This window comes from Phragmites australis, chromosome 22 (assembly GCF_958298935.1).
Source record: "Phragmites australis chromosome 22, lpPhrAust1.1, whole genome shotgun sequence".
Lineage (NCBI taxonomy): Eukaryota > Viridiplantae > Streptophyta > Magnoliopsida > Poales > Poaceae > Phragmites > Phragmites australis.
Genome location: NC_084942.1, coordinates 5,013,497 through 5,033,536, shown reverse-complemented (window position 1 = coordinate 5,033,536; position 20,040 = coordinate 5,013,497). Strand labels below are relative to the sequence as shown.

At 40.8% G+C, this 20,040-nt stretch overlaps 1 protein-coding gene, 1 non-coding gene and 1 pseudogene across 2 annotated transcripts; 1 reads left to right on the top strand and 2 right to left on the bottom strand.

Annotated features, from left to right (window-relative positions):
* Positions 1-3,156: 3,156 nt before the first annotated feature.
* On the bottom strand, positions 3,157-3,295 carry LOC133905606 (small nucleolar RNA Z247). The gene has a single exon (XR_009907658.1). It is a non-coding gene; the product is annotated as a small nucleolar RNA Z247 (small nucleolar RNA).
* Positions 3,296-8,978: 5,683 nt separating this feature from the next.
* Positions 8,979-15,217, top strand: LOC133904473 (protein-tyrosine-phosphatase PTP1-like; annotated as a pseudogene).
* Positions 15,218-18,001: 2,784 nt separating this feature from the next.
* Positions 18,002-18,671, bottom strand: LOC133904291 (dirigent protein 22-like). Its single transcript, XM_062345755.1, has one exon. It carries the CDS (start codon positions 18,595-18,597, stop codon positions 18,073-18,075), a length of 525 nt encoding a protein of 174 aa, XP_062201739.1. The 5' UTR covers positions 18,598-18,671; the 3' UTR covers positions 18,002-18,072.
* Between the last annotated feature and the right edge of the window lie 1,369 nt (positions 18,672-20,040).

The following is a 20,040-nucleotide window of genomic DNA, read 5'->3' as shown; positions in this document are numbered from 1 at the left end:
ATATAATTCATGTTATATGATCTTGTACATTGAAATCACATGGCTAACTTCTCTCTTTCGTAGAATGAAGATTCAAGTGACCAGACAAGAATTAGATAATAAAGTAGGATTCATCGATCTTGGGCTTGTCAACCAGAAAATTATACGGTCGAATTCAGATTTTACCGATGACTACTTATTGAAGTGTCTTCTTCACCACCAACACAAGACCTTCATATTCTTACCCTATAGCTTTGAGTATGTGTTTGCGTGCTAGGGTGTTTTCCTTTTATGGGTAACTTTATTCTAGTACTAATTTGCTATGGTGACATATTCATGTAGTTTTCAATGGATACTCCTTGTCATCCACCCAAGTTTGAGCAAGATTATTGTCTTGTACCCATAAAAGAAAGATAAGACAACTTACCAAGACCTCATTGACATGCTAAGCAGGTAAACTTGATCATTTAATCTTCACGTCGATTGCATCTAAGTTTAATTGGTATTGGTATTCATGTACAGGGCGTACACAAGATACTGCAAAAAGAGTGTTATGTACCGTCCATACAGGAAGCAGTATGATGTAAAAACTGACTTTCCAGTACGCAAGGAATATTCATGACTTGCATTTCCTACTAAATAAAAAGGTTCAATTCATTCCACTGAGGAATCCTTTCCTCATGAAGTGTATGATGAAGCCACCCGGCAACAATCTCTGTGGGTTCTATATTCTTACTTTCATTCACAAATTCAGCTCTGACGGAGACGCTGTCATGTTCAATGATCTTGAGGTATAAAATTATATATCAATACCTTATTTTCAATCTATATACATGTTCAAGGACTAATTCTTTTGATTCTTCAAATGCAGCACTCCAAACAATGCACATGTGCGTTACAACCTACAGAAATATATGCCATTCAAGAACAGGTCACCGGGTTCTTCATGGAACATGTTATCAACCCAGCCGGTGAGTTTTATGAACCGATCATGCCATCGATGCATGAGAGATCATCAAATGATTCCATACCTTCTAGTAGAGAGTATACAACAAGGAGGAAGGCTATCAAGGGTTATACGACTTATATATTGCCAAATGACACCATTTTAATGAAGGATATTAATTACTATTTATTAATAAAGGATATAAATTACTATGTATTAATGAAGGTGTATTTATTATTGATTTACATTAAATATGCGTCTCATTGTATGCATGTCAGTGTACTTGGTCCGAAGGATCCTGCTGTGGCCTTCGACCTGCTTTCGGTGTTGGTACCGTTGGACGACTCTTTGACAGAATGGCCTTCCAATGATGATGCAAAGAAGGAGCCAGAAGAAGCGGCCCATAAGCGTGCCCAGGAGGAGGATGAGGGGCTGGCCCATCAGCTATGAACTACGGAGAAGCAAGAAGCAGCGTCCCGTAAATGTGCCCTGAAGGAGGATGAGAGGGTGGCCCATCAGTGCGTTGTGGATGAGCACAAGGGGGTGGCCTGTCAGTGTGCTACAGAGGAGACCGAAGGCTCAAACTGTACTGGTGTTCAAGCGTCGGACTTCGATGTCTTTGACACGCCGGTGAGCCTAGAGCATAGGCTCGCTGCAGTCGATCAGGCATGCCCAGGTCCTCCGCTCCACCACCATCGGTCCCCTAGTGTCCTCGGACACACACACCATCAGTCGCCCGTGTGAAGACACGGTCCTCATCACGGGACAGGTAGAGGAATACTGGACTGGCTCAACTCAATCAACTCGGGGGGTGACCTGTGAGAACATTATGTATATATGTATGTTTGTCAATGCCAATGACTTGTAATATGTGTTCATATGGCATGAATTACTATGTATTAATGAAGGTGCCTTTATTATTGATTTACATTAAATATATATCTCATTGTATGCATGTATTGAGAGGGAGAGAGACGAAGAGATTGAAGAGATAGAGAGAGGACAAAGAGAGGGAGCACAGGGAGGGACGAGAGTCAAAACACTACCGGCTAAAGCATTCAGTCAGTAGTGATGTCTTGGGAATCACTACCAGCTAAAACCACTAGCCGATAGTGATTCCAAGGGCATCACTACCGGCTGAAATCACCAGCTGGCAGTGATTCCTCCATCATCACTGTCAGCTGAAGCTTTCAACTGGTAGTGACAACTGCTTCACTACCGGTCCCCTGAGCCAGCAGTAATAGTCCCAAACTATCACTGCATGTTACCCACTGCCGGCTCCAAAAACGGCAGTGAAGGGGGTTTTGGAGCCAACAGTGATGTGTTGTTGTGTAGTAGTGTTACATTTTGGATTTGTTTGTCATGGCTGTTAACAAATAGATGACAACAACAATAAGACGACACTGATAGAAGAAGTAGAAGTGGGAGAAAAGGAAGAATGGGTCAATTCAGGCTATGTATTTGGGCATGGGTTGTTGTGTGTACGTGTCTGGGCTTGCGCATCCATGAGAGTATAAAGGAGATGGTGGCAGCAGACACAGTAGCAAACATGAACTAGGTTTCTTTCTTCCTCTTCATGTTGAACCTTTGTTGTCTTCCTCGTCACTACTCCTCTCTGCTCTTCTCCTCCCATTCTAACATTGCTACTGAATTGTTATGATAATGATATATAGAGTGTAGAGGTGCCTAATTCCTGGTGTTCATGAGTTTATCCTTTCATTCGTTATCGGGATACAACACTGGTATCAAAGACAGGTCGGTGGATTCTTTGGATTCTCTCGATCGATCGTTAACATCCCGTGGGGAAGGTTGGCGGTTGCTTCATAGTGGCGGTCGTAACATCTGTTACATGGTGTTCAATTGATTTGGAGTGGAGATCACCACTGCTCCATCAAAGATCAGCGCGCAGACCCGGTTTTTGTTGTCCGCCATGGACAACATTAGAAGACATTATTGGAGAATATCAAGTTGCTGCTTGCCAAATCGAAGGCAGCGGATCAGTTGAAGTTGCAATTTCAATCTATTAATAAGAAAGTGGATGAGCAAGCATCTCATCTGGAGCAAGTGCAAATGAAGGTGGACCTCTCGATGACCACTGCGACCACCACCCCGGCCGCTGCCTCGTCCACCATGGTTACTGCCACCACACCCGTCGCGACCACCACGTGAAGAATAGTTGGCGAGGGCTCCAACATTGAGTTGCACTACACTATTACGCATCTCAGCCCGCGTCTTATGACTAATGAAGAGTGCATAGACATCTCTAAGCGTCGGTGGCTCAGATCGAGCGGTGATGGAGTTAACAAGAGAATCATAGGATTCATCAGGAGCAGACAAAATATATGCAATCACCTCTTCATCTCCAAGTGGCCTCCCAATTGCCGACATGGCATCGGTGAGGGCCTTCACCTTCTGGAAGTAAGCCATAGTCAAGAGTTCTCCTTTCTGCAGATGCATCAAATGCATGCGGAGCTGCATCACCTTGGATGTCATTGTTGACGAGAAGAGCCGCTCCAAGTTGATCCACACATCGCACGCCGTCAAAAGCAAGGTCACATGACTGAGCATATCCATGGAGAGGGTCGATAGAATGCCAGCCGTCAATGCTTGATCTTGCTGCACCCACTTGATGTACTCTGGATTGGACACTTGCACTGCAATTTCATTGATGGTGACGACGATGAGCTTCCCCGGGCAGACGGTGGTGCTATCAAGGTACCTCATCATATTAGGTGCACGAAGAATTGGAATGACCTGGGTTTTCCACAGGATGTAATTATCCTGGGATAGCTTATGCGGACAAATTGTGCTAGGTTTGGCATGTTGGCAAGAGTGAAGCTGGACGACACCATCTTGCCATCAGGGTGCCGAGGGACTGCGATGTTCCCGTCGGAAGAGTATCCACACCTTGAATCGCATTAACAGGCTCTGATGCCATGATAAAGTGACTAAAGATAGATTGATTTGCCTTGACCTCAAACTAAGTCCAATCTCTCTCTTTATACACAACAACCGGTACAATTGGAAGTCATGAAAACAATCCCTACAATCATGGGCTACACCGGACCAAGTATTTCCTAATAATATACAAGATCCTGGGATATACAAATATCTTGACAATAACGTTACATTCACATACGCTTGTCTCTTTCCTTTTCAACACATACCCTTTTCTTTTTCTTTTCTTAATCTGTTTCTCTTCCTTTTTCATGTTAAAAAATTGTAATTACTTGCTATGCCATGATTTGCTAAAACAACAAAATTGAAGTTGATACATGTACACTTCAAGGTTTCCAATTAATAGAAGGTTTGAAGTTCAAGTAGGTTTCAAAATAACCAGGGGACTGCAAATTCGGCCAACTATCTACCATCTCCACTGTACGATCATGCAATCTCTCTATCCTTGATAGATACAAAAGAATTGATCAAGAACGGAGCTGTCTGGAGAGATTATGATGAGAGTCTCTTCATCCTTCTCGGTCTGATGATCTGTTGCCGTTGACCAGGCCAATGCATAATGGAGGTTGCCGTCTATGCCAAAGAGTGGTGTAGCTAGCTAGGAGATGCCAAAAAGTGTCACAGATGGAGTTTTTTAAAAAACTGTCAGCCAAGAATCAAATTTGCTTATGGAAAAGGAGATGCAGGAACACTTTATGATTCACAAATTAAACACATTGATATATTGTTCAAAACATCTATCACATATTGTTTATAACATTAATTACACATTGTTCATAACACAAAACACAAATATTTACATCTCACAAAGATTAAGAACATCATATAGATACACGTCACACATTGTGCAAAACACATAAACCTACCTAGCTAAACACAATCCCTAGCTATACATCATTGGTCGATCGACACTGTATTCCAAAAGGATGAAATGATTGATATCATGACGACGCTATCTTCCAAAAGAAGCAGAAAAGTGATCGACAAACTTAGGTTGATAATTCAATATTTGAAAAGGGTGAAATGATAGATATCATCTCAGCCTTTTGCGTTTCAGCACAACGTCAACCCAAGCATCATCTTCCATGAGCAGCTTACAATCATCCGGATCTACCGGCACCTTGAGTATATCACGCATGAGTCCGAACCAGACTGTATTGCTGCCAAACCATCAGCTATGGTTTAGTAAAAAATGGGCATTCAAGTCTGTCTTGCAGTTGATGAAAATGCCTACATTGTGACGAACAAGAATGAAGAAATTCTCATCCGGTAAAATAGAATAGAGAACACGCTTGATGACATACACAGTGTTGATGGAGGGGACCTGCACAACAACGAAGAAGACGAAGTCTACCTAGCCAAAGTCGACACCAAGAATCCACGCCATCAAAGCCGCCATAGGGACAACAACATCCTGCCACCTCCTGATTATCGTGAACTGCGCCATTGCAGATCTACAATAAAAACAAGATTGTGCCATCAGTTACATATATCAAAGCAATGAAAACCTACAACCTCTAACAAAAGTGTCAAGGAAACCATATGATACTTACATCAGTGCAGTGAAAGGGATTCAGCCTCTGCTGAGATCTCGTTTCTCTACCGCTGATAGCGAGTGAGGACACTTCTCAGTGCAATAGAACACTTGGATATGGCGAGTGAGGAAGAAGAACACTCCTCGTCACTTTATATTGAGGGGAGACGAGGGGTTGTATGTTTGAGAAGCCAAAAGACCCTGGGGAGACGAATGGGTTGTGCGCGTGAGAAGCCAAGAGCCAGGGAGACGAGCGGTAAAATTTGAAAACATTCGTGGGTCTTTAAATACATATGGGTCTACCGAATAGACACAGATGGATCTTACAAGAAACCACCCGTGACAATATCACAGATGAATTTTTCTAAAAGTCATCTGTGTTTGTATGATAGAAACAGACAGATTTATAAAAACCATATGTGAGTTCATTCACACCTAGACACATGTCTTGTTATAGTTACGCCTATCTTAGCAACCGTCTAAGAATATTTTGTCTATGACGAATCCTACGAAACTATCTATGACATAGTGTCTGCTTTCAATAATTTTGTGCTACTGAGTATATATATGCATGCATGGCATGGCACCAAAGTCAACGTGTGGCATCATGCTGTCGTGGATCTCGCTTGCATGAACGAATAGGTGTGGCAACGAGTCGGGTCAGGGATGGGTAGCGTAACAACGCACCCAACTCGAAAGCCGAACCATGAAACCTGACCCAACCCTGAAACTCAAACCAGGTGGAAAATTTGACCACCCATCTCTCTTGGCTTTTTTGGCTTCCAACACACGCAAACTGCTCGTCTCCCAAGACTCTTTTGGCTTCACACACACAACCCATCATCTCTCCTCAATATGAAGCGATGAGGAGTGTTCTTCTTCCTCACTCGCCATATCCAGGTGTTCCACTGCATTGAAAAGCGAGGAGTGTTCTGCGTCCTAACTCTCCATCTGCGTCGGAGAAGCTAGATCCTTGCAGGGGCCAATCCCTTTCATAGCATCGAGGTGTGTACCATATGGTTATTTTCATTGCATCGAGGTTTTATTGCTTCAATTTGTGCAACTGATGGCACAACCTTGTTTCTATTGTAGATCTACAATAGCACAATTCACGGCAATCAAGAGGGGGCATGATGAGTTTATCCCTTTGGCGACTTTGATGGCGTGGATGCTTGGCACTAACTTTGGCCCGATGGAGTTCATCTTCTTCGCTGTTGTGAAGGCCCCCTCCGTCAACCTTGTGTACGCCAGCAACTACGTTCTCTATTCGGTTCTACTAGATGGAAATTTATCCATTGTTGTTCATCAGAATGAAGATATTTTCGTCAACTACATCATATGCTTAAATAACCATTTATTGTTGAACCATGGCTAGTGGTTTGATAGAACATAGTCTGGTTTTGGCCGATGCATGAGATCGTCAAAGTGCAACAAGATCCGGATGACTGCGAGTTGCTAATTAAGATAATTCTTAGGTTCATATTGTGCTAAAATATAGAAGGCTAAGATGATGTCTATCATCTCATCTTTTCGAAACACGGCGTCGATCGATCAAAGTTTATTGATCATTTTTCGTCTTTTTATAAGACGACATTGCCATAATGTCAATATTTTTATCCTTATGGAATACAGCGTCGATCGACCAATAATGATGTATAGCTAGCTTGGTTTACGTGTTCTGAATAATGTGTGATTTGCATTTATATGATGTTCTTAACCTTTGTGATATATATGTAAATGTCTATGTTTTGTGTTCTAAACAATGTGTGATCGATGTTCTGAACAATTGTCATTGTGTTTAATTTGAGAATAATAAAGTGTTTATCTGTGTGACCCCCTATCCCAAGCAGGAAGCAAATTTTCTTATAGAGGGAAAGCGAGACGTAGACAGGTTTCTATAAAAATCTGTCTGTGACAACTGACACAGACAGGTGCAAACAAATCTCGTCTGTGACTCTTAGTAATCAAAGACGGGTTTAAATAAATACCATATGTGACTTTTACTATGCACAGATGGTTATATGAATAATCTATCTGTGTGTAAGTGTATTACAGATGGTGTTAAAATCATCTGTAACAAGCTCGATATCATAGACACTTTTACAGAGACAGAACCTACAACCGTCTGTGATAGAGTTTAAAATACATCTGTAAATACCCATTATATGGTAGTGTATGTTCATCTTCATCTATAAAGATAAGTAAGGCCGGAAGCACCTCTTGATGGTTCATATTCAGGTACCCACAATTTACACATAGTCAATATTAGTAAATCTTTCATAGACACATAATAGGGATGCACTTATAGATACGTGAGCATGTATTGTGTATATGTAATGGTGTGTCGGCATATTCGTTACCTTGATATCCCGGGAAAAAAGACCATAGGAATCACGAACTTCAAAGAGTTGGTAGATGACGTTATGACAATCCCAACTGAAATAGACAATATAATATAGGTAATGAGTTCACTTCTATTCAAAGCCGATCGAATGGGGGGGTAACGTTGATACATCACCTAACGGAGGCTAACCAAAACCTAACACGTGCATTTGTTTAGGGTTGTTTTAATTCATACTCTGGCCCTGTGATTGATCATTTGCTGGGTGTTCTAGAAGGCTTACCTACCAAGCAAGCTACCTCGTGCATGTCATAGTTTTGGGAACCAATGGACAGCATCCATCATACTTGGCAAATCGAGGTAGCTAGGACCATTTGAGCACTAGCTTAATTATTCTTATATATACAGTGCATATATATAAGAGATATTTTTCGGTACTTGCATGTGACACAAAACATGTTTTATATGTTGTATATTTATGTGTACCTTGTAGGATTTATGACCCGCTTTTCCTTTAGGATCTATTCATATCTACGTACCGTTTTGCCTTTTTGACATCTTTAGCCTTATTTTTTATCGATCGGCCTCTCTATATATAACTTCTCTGCTTGACTGAATTTTAGAGTATCTATTCCTGAATATTCATTTACGAATGGAAAAACAGGGTAAACTATAAAAATGTTTTGCACTGCGTGCACGAGTTTTGGACTATTTAGTCCTTGCTCGCCACCTTTTTGTCTGTTTGATCCATTTGTTTGGGTTAATGGCTACTCAGTGAAATTAAGCGAGAAAACAAACATAAGATGTTAATGGGATGAGATTCTTTATCTATGTGTAAAGAAGGAGCTCCATCACATAAGATGCGCATGCTGGATTCTAGGTTTGCGTACTACTATAGAACTAGCCATAAGTAGCGATTCATCATTACCGGTTGTATAAAAACCGACAGTAAAAACGTATCGATACCGGTTCTTAACCTCTCGCGTCCAAATCGTGTTAGAGCCGCTAAAAACCGGCACTGATATCCACGCATCAGTGCTGGTTATAGGATGAACCGACAGTGATACGATCGGACCTGTAATTTTACTTCGATCTGATTTAGGCTCCACTCGAGTCCACTGGCTCGATCGCACGCAATATTTTCTGAGTCATCGCTCTACCACTCCACTCTCTCTCTCTCTCTCCACCTTATCTCTTCCCATCCTTGGAGCTTGTGAATGATGAACAGTGAGGATGAGGAGGAATGCACATGGGCGTCGTTGCTGGGGAGGTATGAGATCGGGCAGACCCTCGAGGAGGGCAACTATGGCAAGGTCATGCAAGCGCACCACCTCGCCACCAACGGCCACTTCACTGTCAAGATCCTCGACTGTAGCAATATCCTCTCCCTCCACATCGACGACCAAGTAGATAGATACATATGCTTCCTCTCTATTTCTGGTCGATTGGTTGCTTTGGTTTCACCAACGATTTCGCCTGCCGCCCTTTGGCCGTAGCCAGATGGATGGATTAATATCAGTTCATTCCATTGGTATGGGCAGATTAGGAGGGAGATCGGGACATTGAAGCTGCTCAAGCACCCCAATGTCGCCCGCTTGCACGAGGTGCGTGTTCCACCAAATTCGTCATCTTCTTTTCTCCGTTTCTCTTTTCGGTTCTTGTTTCCGTTCTTCTGATCTTGTGGAATTCCATAGGATGCGTGTTCCACCAAGCTCCAGGGAGCGCACCACCATCCTCTCCACCAACCCCCTGAAACACCGCTTAAGATCCGATGGCCGGTGGCGTCCTTCCCGCGCGCCCACCACCCCAACCAACGGCTTTTAGAACATCACGGCGAGTTCTGAAAGCTCTCTAATTGTTCTCTCTGTTGCAATTATTTGGATAAGAGCAAATGAATCTTGTGTGATAGAATAGCAGTGAAATGAATCTTGTGTGAAAGAACAGCAGTGAAATATTGTTTGTGATTACCATCAATGTGTGTAATCTTGTTTGTGATTACGTGTTGTGATTTTGTAATATTGTGTGAAAGAATAGCAATAAAATCTTGTTTATGATTTTGTTTGTGATGTGTGTAAAATCGTGGGCGAGGCCGCTGCATCGGGCACCACTTTTTTTTTTTGCCCTGGAATACGCATCACTGCTAGTTGGAATCCTGAACCGACATTGATGCTAATTTTTAGTGCCAGTTCTATACCCGGCACTGATAATCTGTGATTATCAGTACCGTGTAATCAGTGTCGGGTCTAAAATCGGCACTGATGATGTTTTGAAACCGATACTATTCATCTGTTTTGTAGTAGTGGTGCCACATCATCCAAAATTTGTGGTTGGGCTATTTGACATAGCTTAAGACTTGTTCTTTTCTACAAACACATAGCAATAATGTGGTTGGGGCTCTCTAAACTGTGAGAACATTTTTTTCTCACAAGTCACAACATTATACAACTAAATTTCAGTTGTAAAGAATTCAGACTGCATTTAAGAAAACTACACCCTATATGTAGTTTAATTTTTAGTATCATAAAATTACACTTTTGTATACAAATTTCAAAGAACTACCGCACATAACAAACTATGAAGATGTGTAGTTTTGTGATAGCAAATAAAACTACTTAGGTGTAGTTCTATGAAATTTACTCGCAGAATCTCCATGTTCACATTACATAGGTCCCTGGCATGCCTGACCTCCAAGAAAAGTTTTATGCATGTGTCATAGACTGGTTAAACTTGTTGCGAAATGATTTTTTTACAGTAAGATGATCCTCCTACAACTATCACATGCGTAGGGATCCATACCGTGCGTCATGCATAGTACCTGACAGTCAATTTTACTTATTCTTACTTTTCTTCTTATGGTACGGTTGACCAGCTACCCGAAAAAAATATTAATTCTAAGCGAAGACTTGGAATTTGTCAACGATAAGCCGTTGGATTATGCTTAATGTTGTTTTTATCTGTACTTGGCATCTTTGTGTTCAAATCTCACCACCTCTTTCCTTTTTTCTTAACCAGTAATGTCCCATCCCAATGGGACCCACTATGTCAACTGAAGTTAGCTTCGGCGTAGGTCGACCATGTGGCCCATTAATGGTCCATCCTAGCGGCCCACCACAAGATAAGTTTTTTGTTTTTTCGTTTTTTCATTTATTACTAATTTATTGTTTTTATGGATTTACGATTTGTGCTTATTATATGCATGCAATATTTTAAAAAACTTGGTTTAATATTCCAAAAAACTTGATTCAAATTTTACAAAACCTAGTTCAACATTTTAAAAATTTTGGTTCAACATTTTAAATGTAGTAGTTCAATATTTTGAAAGACTTGATTTGATTCAACATTTTCCAAGACCTACTTCTACAATTTGTGTGAAATTTTCGAAACAGTATATTTGAAAATTTGAAAAATTAAATTTAAATTGTTGATATTTAAAAATATCTATATTCATATCGGATCTTATTTTGTTACATTAATTTTAAAAAGACAATGATTCAAATGGATTTGAAACGGACTCACCGTTTAAGAGAAAAATATACATTTGAAGTTTGAAATCAACCTCTTTTTCCACCCACCCATCCCGCCGCCAATCAGAGGCCAACACATGTCACATATGCTGTGTGCTTGCTTCATCCACCTTGATCTCAGCCATTGATCCACTCTTTCACACGAATCTCAAACACTTGGCTAGAAGCTAAAAAGAAACTACCTACAGGAATTCGGCATCCTAATCCAACGTGTCTGAGCCCAAACAACGCCAAACCGGGCCCACTCAAAGCCTTCGTCCAAAAACCTGTTACCACTTTGAACTTGTGCTAACCTAGCCTGCTTGTCCAGACCAGCTAGAGCTAGCATAAGCCCCAAAGCAATAATTTGTTTTTCAAAACTTTCCTTCATTAATGTATATGTATCCATGAACTCTTGGAATTAATAAAGCTCCTACTTTCCACTCAAAAGAAAAGCAAATATGAAAAAGAGAGGGGGCATAATTTTTTAGGGAAAATAATTCCCCCATAAAACTTGAGAAGTATTGACGTGTAAAAATATTTAATATGCAAAGCAACAAAAAAAAATCCAGGTGTTTTTTTAGGGAAAAATTGCAGGTTGATTTGGGATGTATTTAGCCTTCTGGGCTAAATGGATTGCTGGGCCGGCGCCCCGTTTGGGAGCATGGTTCCGGGAAATTTTTTATTTTTATATTCGAAAATAAAAATTACAAAAATAGGCATCAGTCCCAAGGAATTGTAGAATTAAGAGATTGAGTTGCTTTGGAGTGAAGATTGGTGATCTGATGTGATGACATGATATATGGGAAGTGTGAGGAAATAAAATTTCGCTCTGGCGCTGTTTAAGAGAAAGATGCACCATCTTGTTTTCTTCAAACTAAATAAGTCTAATACCTTAGCTAAAATCAATTACAGTACGTACAAGATTTAAATCATGGAATAATTTAAAATAAGAGTAGGTTTCTAGGGACATATTGACTTGAGAATGTTTGGCTGTTAGCTATAGATTATTACTAACTATCAGGTTTGAGCTTGATGATTTTAAAAGTTAATATTGCTGGGACTTATTACCATATTTTGATTTAAGGGCCGCCCTCCTGTGCCATCTACTACAAATGGATTTAATCATATCATGTATGCAAGTGATTTGGTATAGATAATTTCTAATGCTGCACTAATTCCTTTTTGTACCAGGGTACGGCTGAAACCATCAACAACACGTGGGGCTTCAAACAATGATTAAATCAATGCAAGCTTTATAAAGGGAGAATTGTATATCCTGTTTGTTTATGTGTTGCTGTTCGTACTGCCTTTCTGAATCCTGTTTGGGATAATTTAAGAGCAGCTTAAATTTGTGTATGAAACTTGCAGGCTACCGAGGTCAACAGAGTTGCAACATTTATTTCCACTCAAGGTCCACTAGTCAATACATTTGAGAATTTTTGGCAAATGGTCTATGTGAATCAGTGCTCTACGATTGTCATGGTCACTCAATTCAACTGTGTTAAGGTGCTTGCTTACATTAGACGATCTACACAACTTCCATTTAGTTGGGCTGATGAACAAATGAAATCTGTCATGCTGGCATCTTATGTGTATGGTTTTGCATACTTATATGAACCAGGGAGGCAGTACAATATGAAAATACTAATTTATTTCTTGCTGCAAATGTCACATCATAATCCTCCTATTAATTTTAATGTTTTCATGTGAAAGAGTATGATAAATTAATGCCCCTTTTAATGATTGTTGCGAATTTCACATCATAGTCTTCCTTTTTATCAATTTTAATATTTTTGTGTGAAAGAATATGCCATAAGTTCTTGGAAGGAGAAATGGGAAAACCATTTCAACGTAGGTTTTGAGTAGACCCTGTAAGTCGATGGGTAACACAAGCAATCAACTCCCGCTAACTAAGGATATTTCTAAGGATGCAAAAATGACCAAACAATTCTGGATGGGATCTTTTTAAGCTACTCTAGTACTTTTTACGTGGGTTTTTTAAACTTGCCTATCTTGAATGTTGGTCTTGTGTCATACACCCATCTTGGCCGTGCCTCTGTGAATGTATTTGGAGAACAATAGGTAATGATGTTTTACTTCCAACTACATGAAGATACATTGGTTTTCTCTGTGTATATATACAATTTGAAGTGCAAGTATTTCGTCTGATAGATGCCTGTTAAACAAATTATTTTTGAAATAATGACAGTGTGATGAGTATCTTCCTTTGCACAATGGGCGAGGAGCATATGGAAAATATATTGTTAAGATTAGTAAGAACAGAAGAGATAACCATGAATTATGGCTGCGTGATGTGGACGTGCAATGCAGTGAGGTAAAGAAATTTGAAAGACATTCATGTATGCATTGTTTCATTGTTCCTCTTAAAATTTTCTCACCAAAGGTTTTTTTTTTTTAAAAAAATGCATACATAGACGCCAGCTCCATAGTTCTGTAAATATAGGTTTGCACTGTCTTTTTTAGTCCTCTCAACAACATGTAACATTTACTTAAAAACTTAATGTGCCTTTTCATACTATGGTCATGCTAAGTTATGCTATGTTGGATCTCCTAAGTGATATGTGGCATCATTTTTTATTATTTATGAATTCGGAGTTGTACTGAATCATGAGAATTTAGAATATATCCTAGGTGCTGGTAAAGATCCCAGTTATTTCTGAATTTCCCATTCCATTGTTTAGTTAGGATTTAATTTTTTAAGCTTCGGTGATAATGAAGATCTCAAGTATGTCACTTCGACAAAATGAATGTGGTCATCATCTATTGTATTTATTCAGTGGTCAAATTAACAAAGTCTGAATTGTTTATAATCCTTGTACATCTATAAAACTATTCTGAGCGCTAAATTTTATAATGTAGTCAGGCAAGGTTCATTCTGTACTCCATATAGAATATCCTGATTGGCCCGATCATGGAGTGCCAACAAATACTGATGTTGTAGGACAAATCTGGAAACGAGTACATCACATTCCAAGAGAACATCCTATAATTGCACATTGTAGGTTTGCTTCAACTTGATGGCATGTCATCCGGTGCATGCTTTTTATTCTCTTAACATTGTTTTTTATATATTTCTGCAGTGCAGGTATTGGAAGAACTGGTACTTACATCACCATCCATACTACAATTCAGAGAATTCTTTTTGGCGACAAAAGCTCTTATAATCTTGTTGAAACTATAAAAAATTTAGATCCCAACGAACTGGAACGGTCCAAACTGAGGTGGGCTCTACTTTTCCTTTTTTTTAACTCCTATTTACTTGCTTCAGCTAAAGGATACCCCCATGCCCAGCATAATTTGAGCGCTTCAGACTTGGCCTTGCTAACAAGTGTTACTCTCACATTACAAAATAATTACTAGTATTTTAGAAAGAGCTTTTTTTTGTTACGGTACAAGTGATATTCGACAATTTGAAGGTAAAAATATGCATGGGTGTAGTTTTAAACTTCTAATATACATTTATCGTCATCATACACATGGAGTTTTTTGGGATAGAGGATTGTGATATGAAGTAATTGGCAGTATGAAATTAGAGAGAAGCCATTACTGGATAAATATATGTCATCCTTTGATTATGTGACAACTGCTATAACCGGGAGTGTAACATGGTGCTTTGCTGAGCTTGTGTTAAATGCAATGCTGGTGGATAGTTGGTAACTGAAACAGCAACGTCCATGTATCATGTGACATGTGTGCATAATATGATTTGCTTGGTAATTCCGATGCACAGCTCCAGTCGGCCATTGCATCCGATGCTATTAGTAGTCTTAATTATATTTAGGCTCATTGCATGAGTGATGCTGTGTGTTTTTATGTCTACAAACTATTTAGATATTTTAATGAGCATATCTTCTACTTTTCAGCAACAATACAAGTTCTGCTATCGGGCAATTGCTGATGAGCTGAAATATCTTCTAAACTCAAACCATTGAGGTAGGCTGCATGATGTGTATGGCAATACTACTGCACAAGCAGATACTGTGTATATTATTTGAGCCGTATACATGCATAGTTAAGCTTTTATTGATAAATCTCATATATGTTCTTTCCCTCTAGGAAGAACCCGAGTGCTATCTGTTTGTCATTCTTCGATCTCGATGAGTCTAATGTCGGATTTTTGCATGCGTCATTCCTCCATTGGTCTGAATTATTTGAAGCTTGTCACATTAATTGGGTGCGCCGCTTCTTGCGAATGGATTGATTGCATCGATATCATAATTTGATATGATCTCAAGTATTGTTGTTATTACTTCTCGTTTTATAAAAAGAGTTGAAGATTAGAACTTTTGGCGGCTCAGTGCGTGTAATTACACTGCAGAATTATTCTTCCACCTGAACTGTGTGCCTGATTTGTATGTTGGATGAGCCCACTGCATTGTTGATCCTACCGACTTGAACTAAGTTGCAGCAGCTCCTCTAGAGTCTAGCCTCGAGTTCTAGTGAATTGAACAAGAGTAGGTATTACTTAGTTGCATGAACTCTCAAAATGCAATTTCAGGCCGCAAAAATTTAGTAGTTTATCGAAGGTCCAAAGCGTCCTATACCTCTTCATGTTGTTGATGTGGCATTGTGACTAGACGCAAAGACTTGACTGTCACATCAGTATGCCACATCAGCATACCACGTAGGTGGGCTGAGGCTTACTGGGGGGTTTAGACCTCTCGTGAACCACTTAACATGTTGGAGAGCCTAAAATTGCATTTCAGTTCGAGAGCTTATGGAACTGATAGACACCCTGAGCAAATTTAAGAACAGATGGTGTACTTCACTCAACAATTACACTCCAAACTGGTTAGACTGCATATTTTGACAATCTTACGCGGAGACTTGACTGGAATCTGAACTTGGGACACCAGAAGTCCGTTGAAAGGTCTTTCTTCTGATGTAGTCACAGGTATGCATGCTCTGTGCAGTACCTGGATTTCTCACGCGGAGACTTGACTGGAATATGGTGTAGGCTTAGGACCTGTTTAGTATAGCTCCATTGACCTAAATTTTTTAGAGGGAGTGATTTTCTGTGGAAAATAATTCTGTGACTGAAAGTGATTCTCTAAAATAAATTTTAGATATGAAGTGATTCTATATGGAAAGTGAATTAGAGAAAACTATTTTTTTAGCTTATAGCATAGTTCATTTCAAGAATCACTTCTATAGATTCCACTCGGTGAGCTAAAAATTAAAAATTATTGTTTGGCAGATTTCCTCATGATTCCACTCAGAAAGCTACTCTAAAGCTCTACCTAACAAGCTCTTAACAACTTAAGAACTGACCGGCAGATATTTTGTCCAAGTCTTCCTTGTTTACTCCAATTTTGGTGCCATCCGGCAAAGGAAGCCCCTTAGATGTACTTCCATGACAATTGGAATGTGGAATCTGAATTGTTTGTGTGCAAATATCTGCTGCGTTTTCCGCAACAGGTGGAACTGTAGGAAAGCGAAATATATTGATACAGGACACGTTTAGCAAGGTTAAATTTACAAAATAAAAACCATGTTCCTGCAAGTTTGAAAGCCTGAAACTACTGCTATCATCATGTCGTTCCTTACTTTCAGTGGTTGTTCCTTACTTACCGGACACGTTTAGTACAGTTGCTGATCGAGTCGCATCCGGATTCTTTTCGTCAGCAACCTTGACCTTGTCAATATTCGATTCATCTTTCATCATGTTGTTCCTTACTTTCAGTGGTTCATGACCCTAAGCTAAACTCCTGTGAGTCACGGTGGTTGTCGAAAAGACAGGTTATTAGCTGCTGATTAGAAGGTTTAGTTTGGAAGACGTGCTGACGTATCATGAAGTACAAGCGTCCGTTTTGCTGTCCATCAAGTTGTCGATGAACTTATCACAAGCCTTTGAGACCCTACCGAAGCTAAGCTGACATAACATGCAGGGCGCGTCTGATTTGTTTGCTCTCCTTGCTCGGCTCGTCTTGCCAGTGACTGAGAGCCAATTTGACTTACTCAGGCTACCAAAGAAAGAACTGGAAAGTGCAAGCACTGAGGCAGCCAACAAACAAACCAAACGGCCAGCAAGGGATCCAAATATCCCTGCAATGCGTGGGGATGGGGCAAATGGTGGCGGACCAACTTACCCTGCAATTGAAGCAATAATGGGATATCTTTTCTTCTTTTCTTCCTTTCTTCCTCGAAAAGTAAGTGGAGTGGGATTTGGGAATTGGATCCTCTGTTTGTTGTTTTGTTTTCCTTTATGATCTGGAATCAACCTCTTTATTCTTGAAATGAAACCAACACTGGACTTCAATTTCGACCAGCTTGTTGTCTGGAAATCATATTATTACCTTGTACCAGTTACCAATTTCAGTGACAGCGAAAAAATTAACTCTAATTCCGATCTTGAGGACAGGTTGTTATCAACGATTAATTTTACCGACAACAAAAGGTCCAATCACACCGTTAGCGCAATTGTCATCTCGAAAGCGTTGCTTTGTTGGTTGGATGGCTGGATTGGACGACACTACTGTAGTAGCACGAGTGCATGCTCTCGCAACACAAGACACGAGAACTGCAGATCGACAGACGCTTGCTAACAAGGCAACTACCCAAAACATCAGATGAGACCATCATTCCAGTTTATTTTTATTTTATTATTCCAGTTCTAATCAAACGTCACAACAATATAATCAAAGTGTCAGCTGCAGCCAAAACAACTCGATCAATCTCCTCTCGCCTCTTCCTCTTGTTATTTTTTTAAAAAAAAAAATCAAAACCAAGACCATAATTAAACACAAGCTTCGAGTATGATTCTTGTCCATGAATTCTGATCTGGTGGTCAGTGCTTGATGAAGAGGTTGTACTCGACGGTGGCGTCGCCGGTCTTGAGGTCCAAGGTGTGCGTCCTGGCCTGCGCATACCCGCGCGCCCACCTGAAGACGCCGGTGCCGCCCACGATGGCCATCTCCCGGACGGCGCTGAACACCTCGTTGCGGCCCATGATGGCGACGGTGCTGCCGTTGTACTTGCCGCCCTGGAACACGAAGTTCATGTTCATCAGCAGCGCCACCGTGTCCTTGCCGGCGCCGATGTAGGTCCCCTGCGCGCGGCCCACGGGCTTCGAGGACTTGAGGTCGGGCCCCTCGGTGAGCGGGTCGTCGATGACCACCACGACGCCGAAGGCCGTCTTGGAGGTGTTGGTGACGGCGGCGCGCGCCACCTGCACCGCCGTGGGGTTCGGGCCGCTCACCACGTCGTGCCAGTACAGCTTGATGTGCGTCTGCTTCTCGCCGCCTGCCGCGGTGGCCGGCGCTGCGGCGGCGGACAGGAGGAGCGGGAGGAGGAGGAGCACGGCAGCGGCCATGGCGGGCAGGCAGCTGGGCGCTTTCACGCTTCTTGTTGGTGCGATGTGCCGATGGCGTTTGCGCGCGCGTGTATTTATTTGTACGTGAAGGGCCGGTGGGAGCTACGAAATTAAGTAGCGTTTGGTTAGAGAGCAAGTACAATATAATAATTTTATTTATATATTTATGTTTGTTTGATACGTGAGATAGAACGAGTCTATTGTAGTAACTTGAACTCATAGTTAGTATTATGTTTAAAGTGTGCTACGTTTTATTATTTTTTTAATGATTCTGTCTCGAATCTTTGAAGAATATTATATGATTTTGAACCATTATATTCAACTACTCTCTATCAAACAACTTAAAAATAAGATAGATCCGCTCTATCTCATCTCGTTTCACGAACTAAATACTATGTACGAAATTATGTGTGCGCCATGGCGTGCTGGAGTGGTTGCTTTCGCGGAAATATTTGGTGAGATGCCATCATCGTGGAAGGTCCGGGGGTCCGGGGAGAGAGAAATTCATACAAGGCAGCTGGCTGGTATCGACCACCACTTGAGAACAAGCAGGGATGTCGATAGAACCGGAGAGGATTGCACAACAGATTCGTCAAAGTGTCAACCGGGCAAAGAGGAATGGCCGATTTTCATCGCGCTTGCACTGACTGCGTGGACGGAGGAGCTGATCGATTTTCAGCCGGCCGTGCTGTTCGGGTTCGTCAAGGGTTCGGAAAATTCCACCTTGCGGACGTATGGGAAATAAGAATGTGTATTTTCGTCGAGTTTCGTGTTAAAATGGTAAATAAAAAATTATAAAATAAATTAAATAATTAACAAATAGATGGTTATCAAATAAAAAATAAACAAGTTAAATAATCGGTATGTCCATATCTAGTACGGAGTTGTTTTTCCAGTTGGTGAACTGATAGCCAAACGGGAATTGGACCAATCTCGACCCCAGACCGTGCGACACTCGAGTGTGTGTAGTACGTTCCGTTTTCCTTCTTATTTTCGCGTGCATGTGGATGTGGGCGTGCATGCACCAACTTTCCTGGCCTCACCAGTCAAATTACCCAACTACTATACAGCATCCTCATTGGCTCCTTGTTGACTTGGCCGGTGATAGGCAAAGTCGTTTCGTCACTAGCTTGTACGATTGGCACGTATGGCTTCACTCATCACCACGTCACCACGAATGTAAATTATTTAAGTACCCTCGCACCTGATAGTGTCTTAGAAGGGAAAAGGAATCAAAAGGCTGCTGGTATACATCATGTATAATTCAAAGATGTATATGTAGTATAGTACAGGAAAATTCTATATGACAACTGACTGAATTTTACTGTTTTTACTGTTGACCATCCTCTATTATCGGAAAACGGTCGAAGGCCCCACTTATCTCCCGTGCATTACCTCACTCTTGTGTTCATCTCCACCCTGCACTCCTCCTCTTATCTCTGA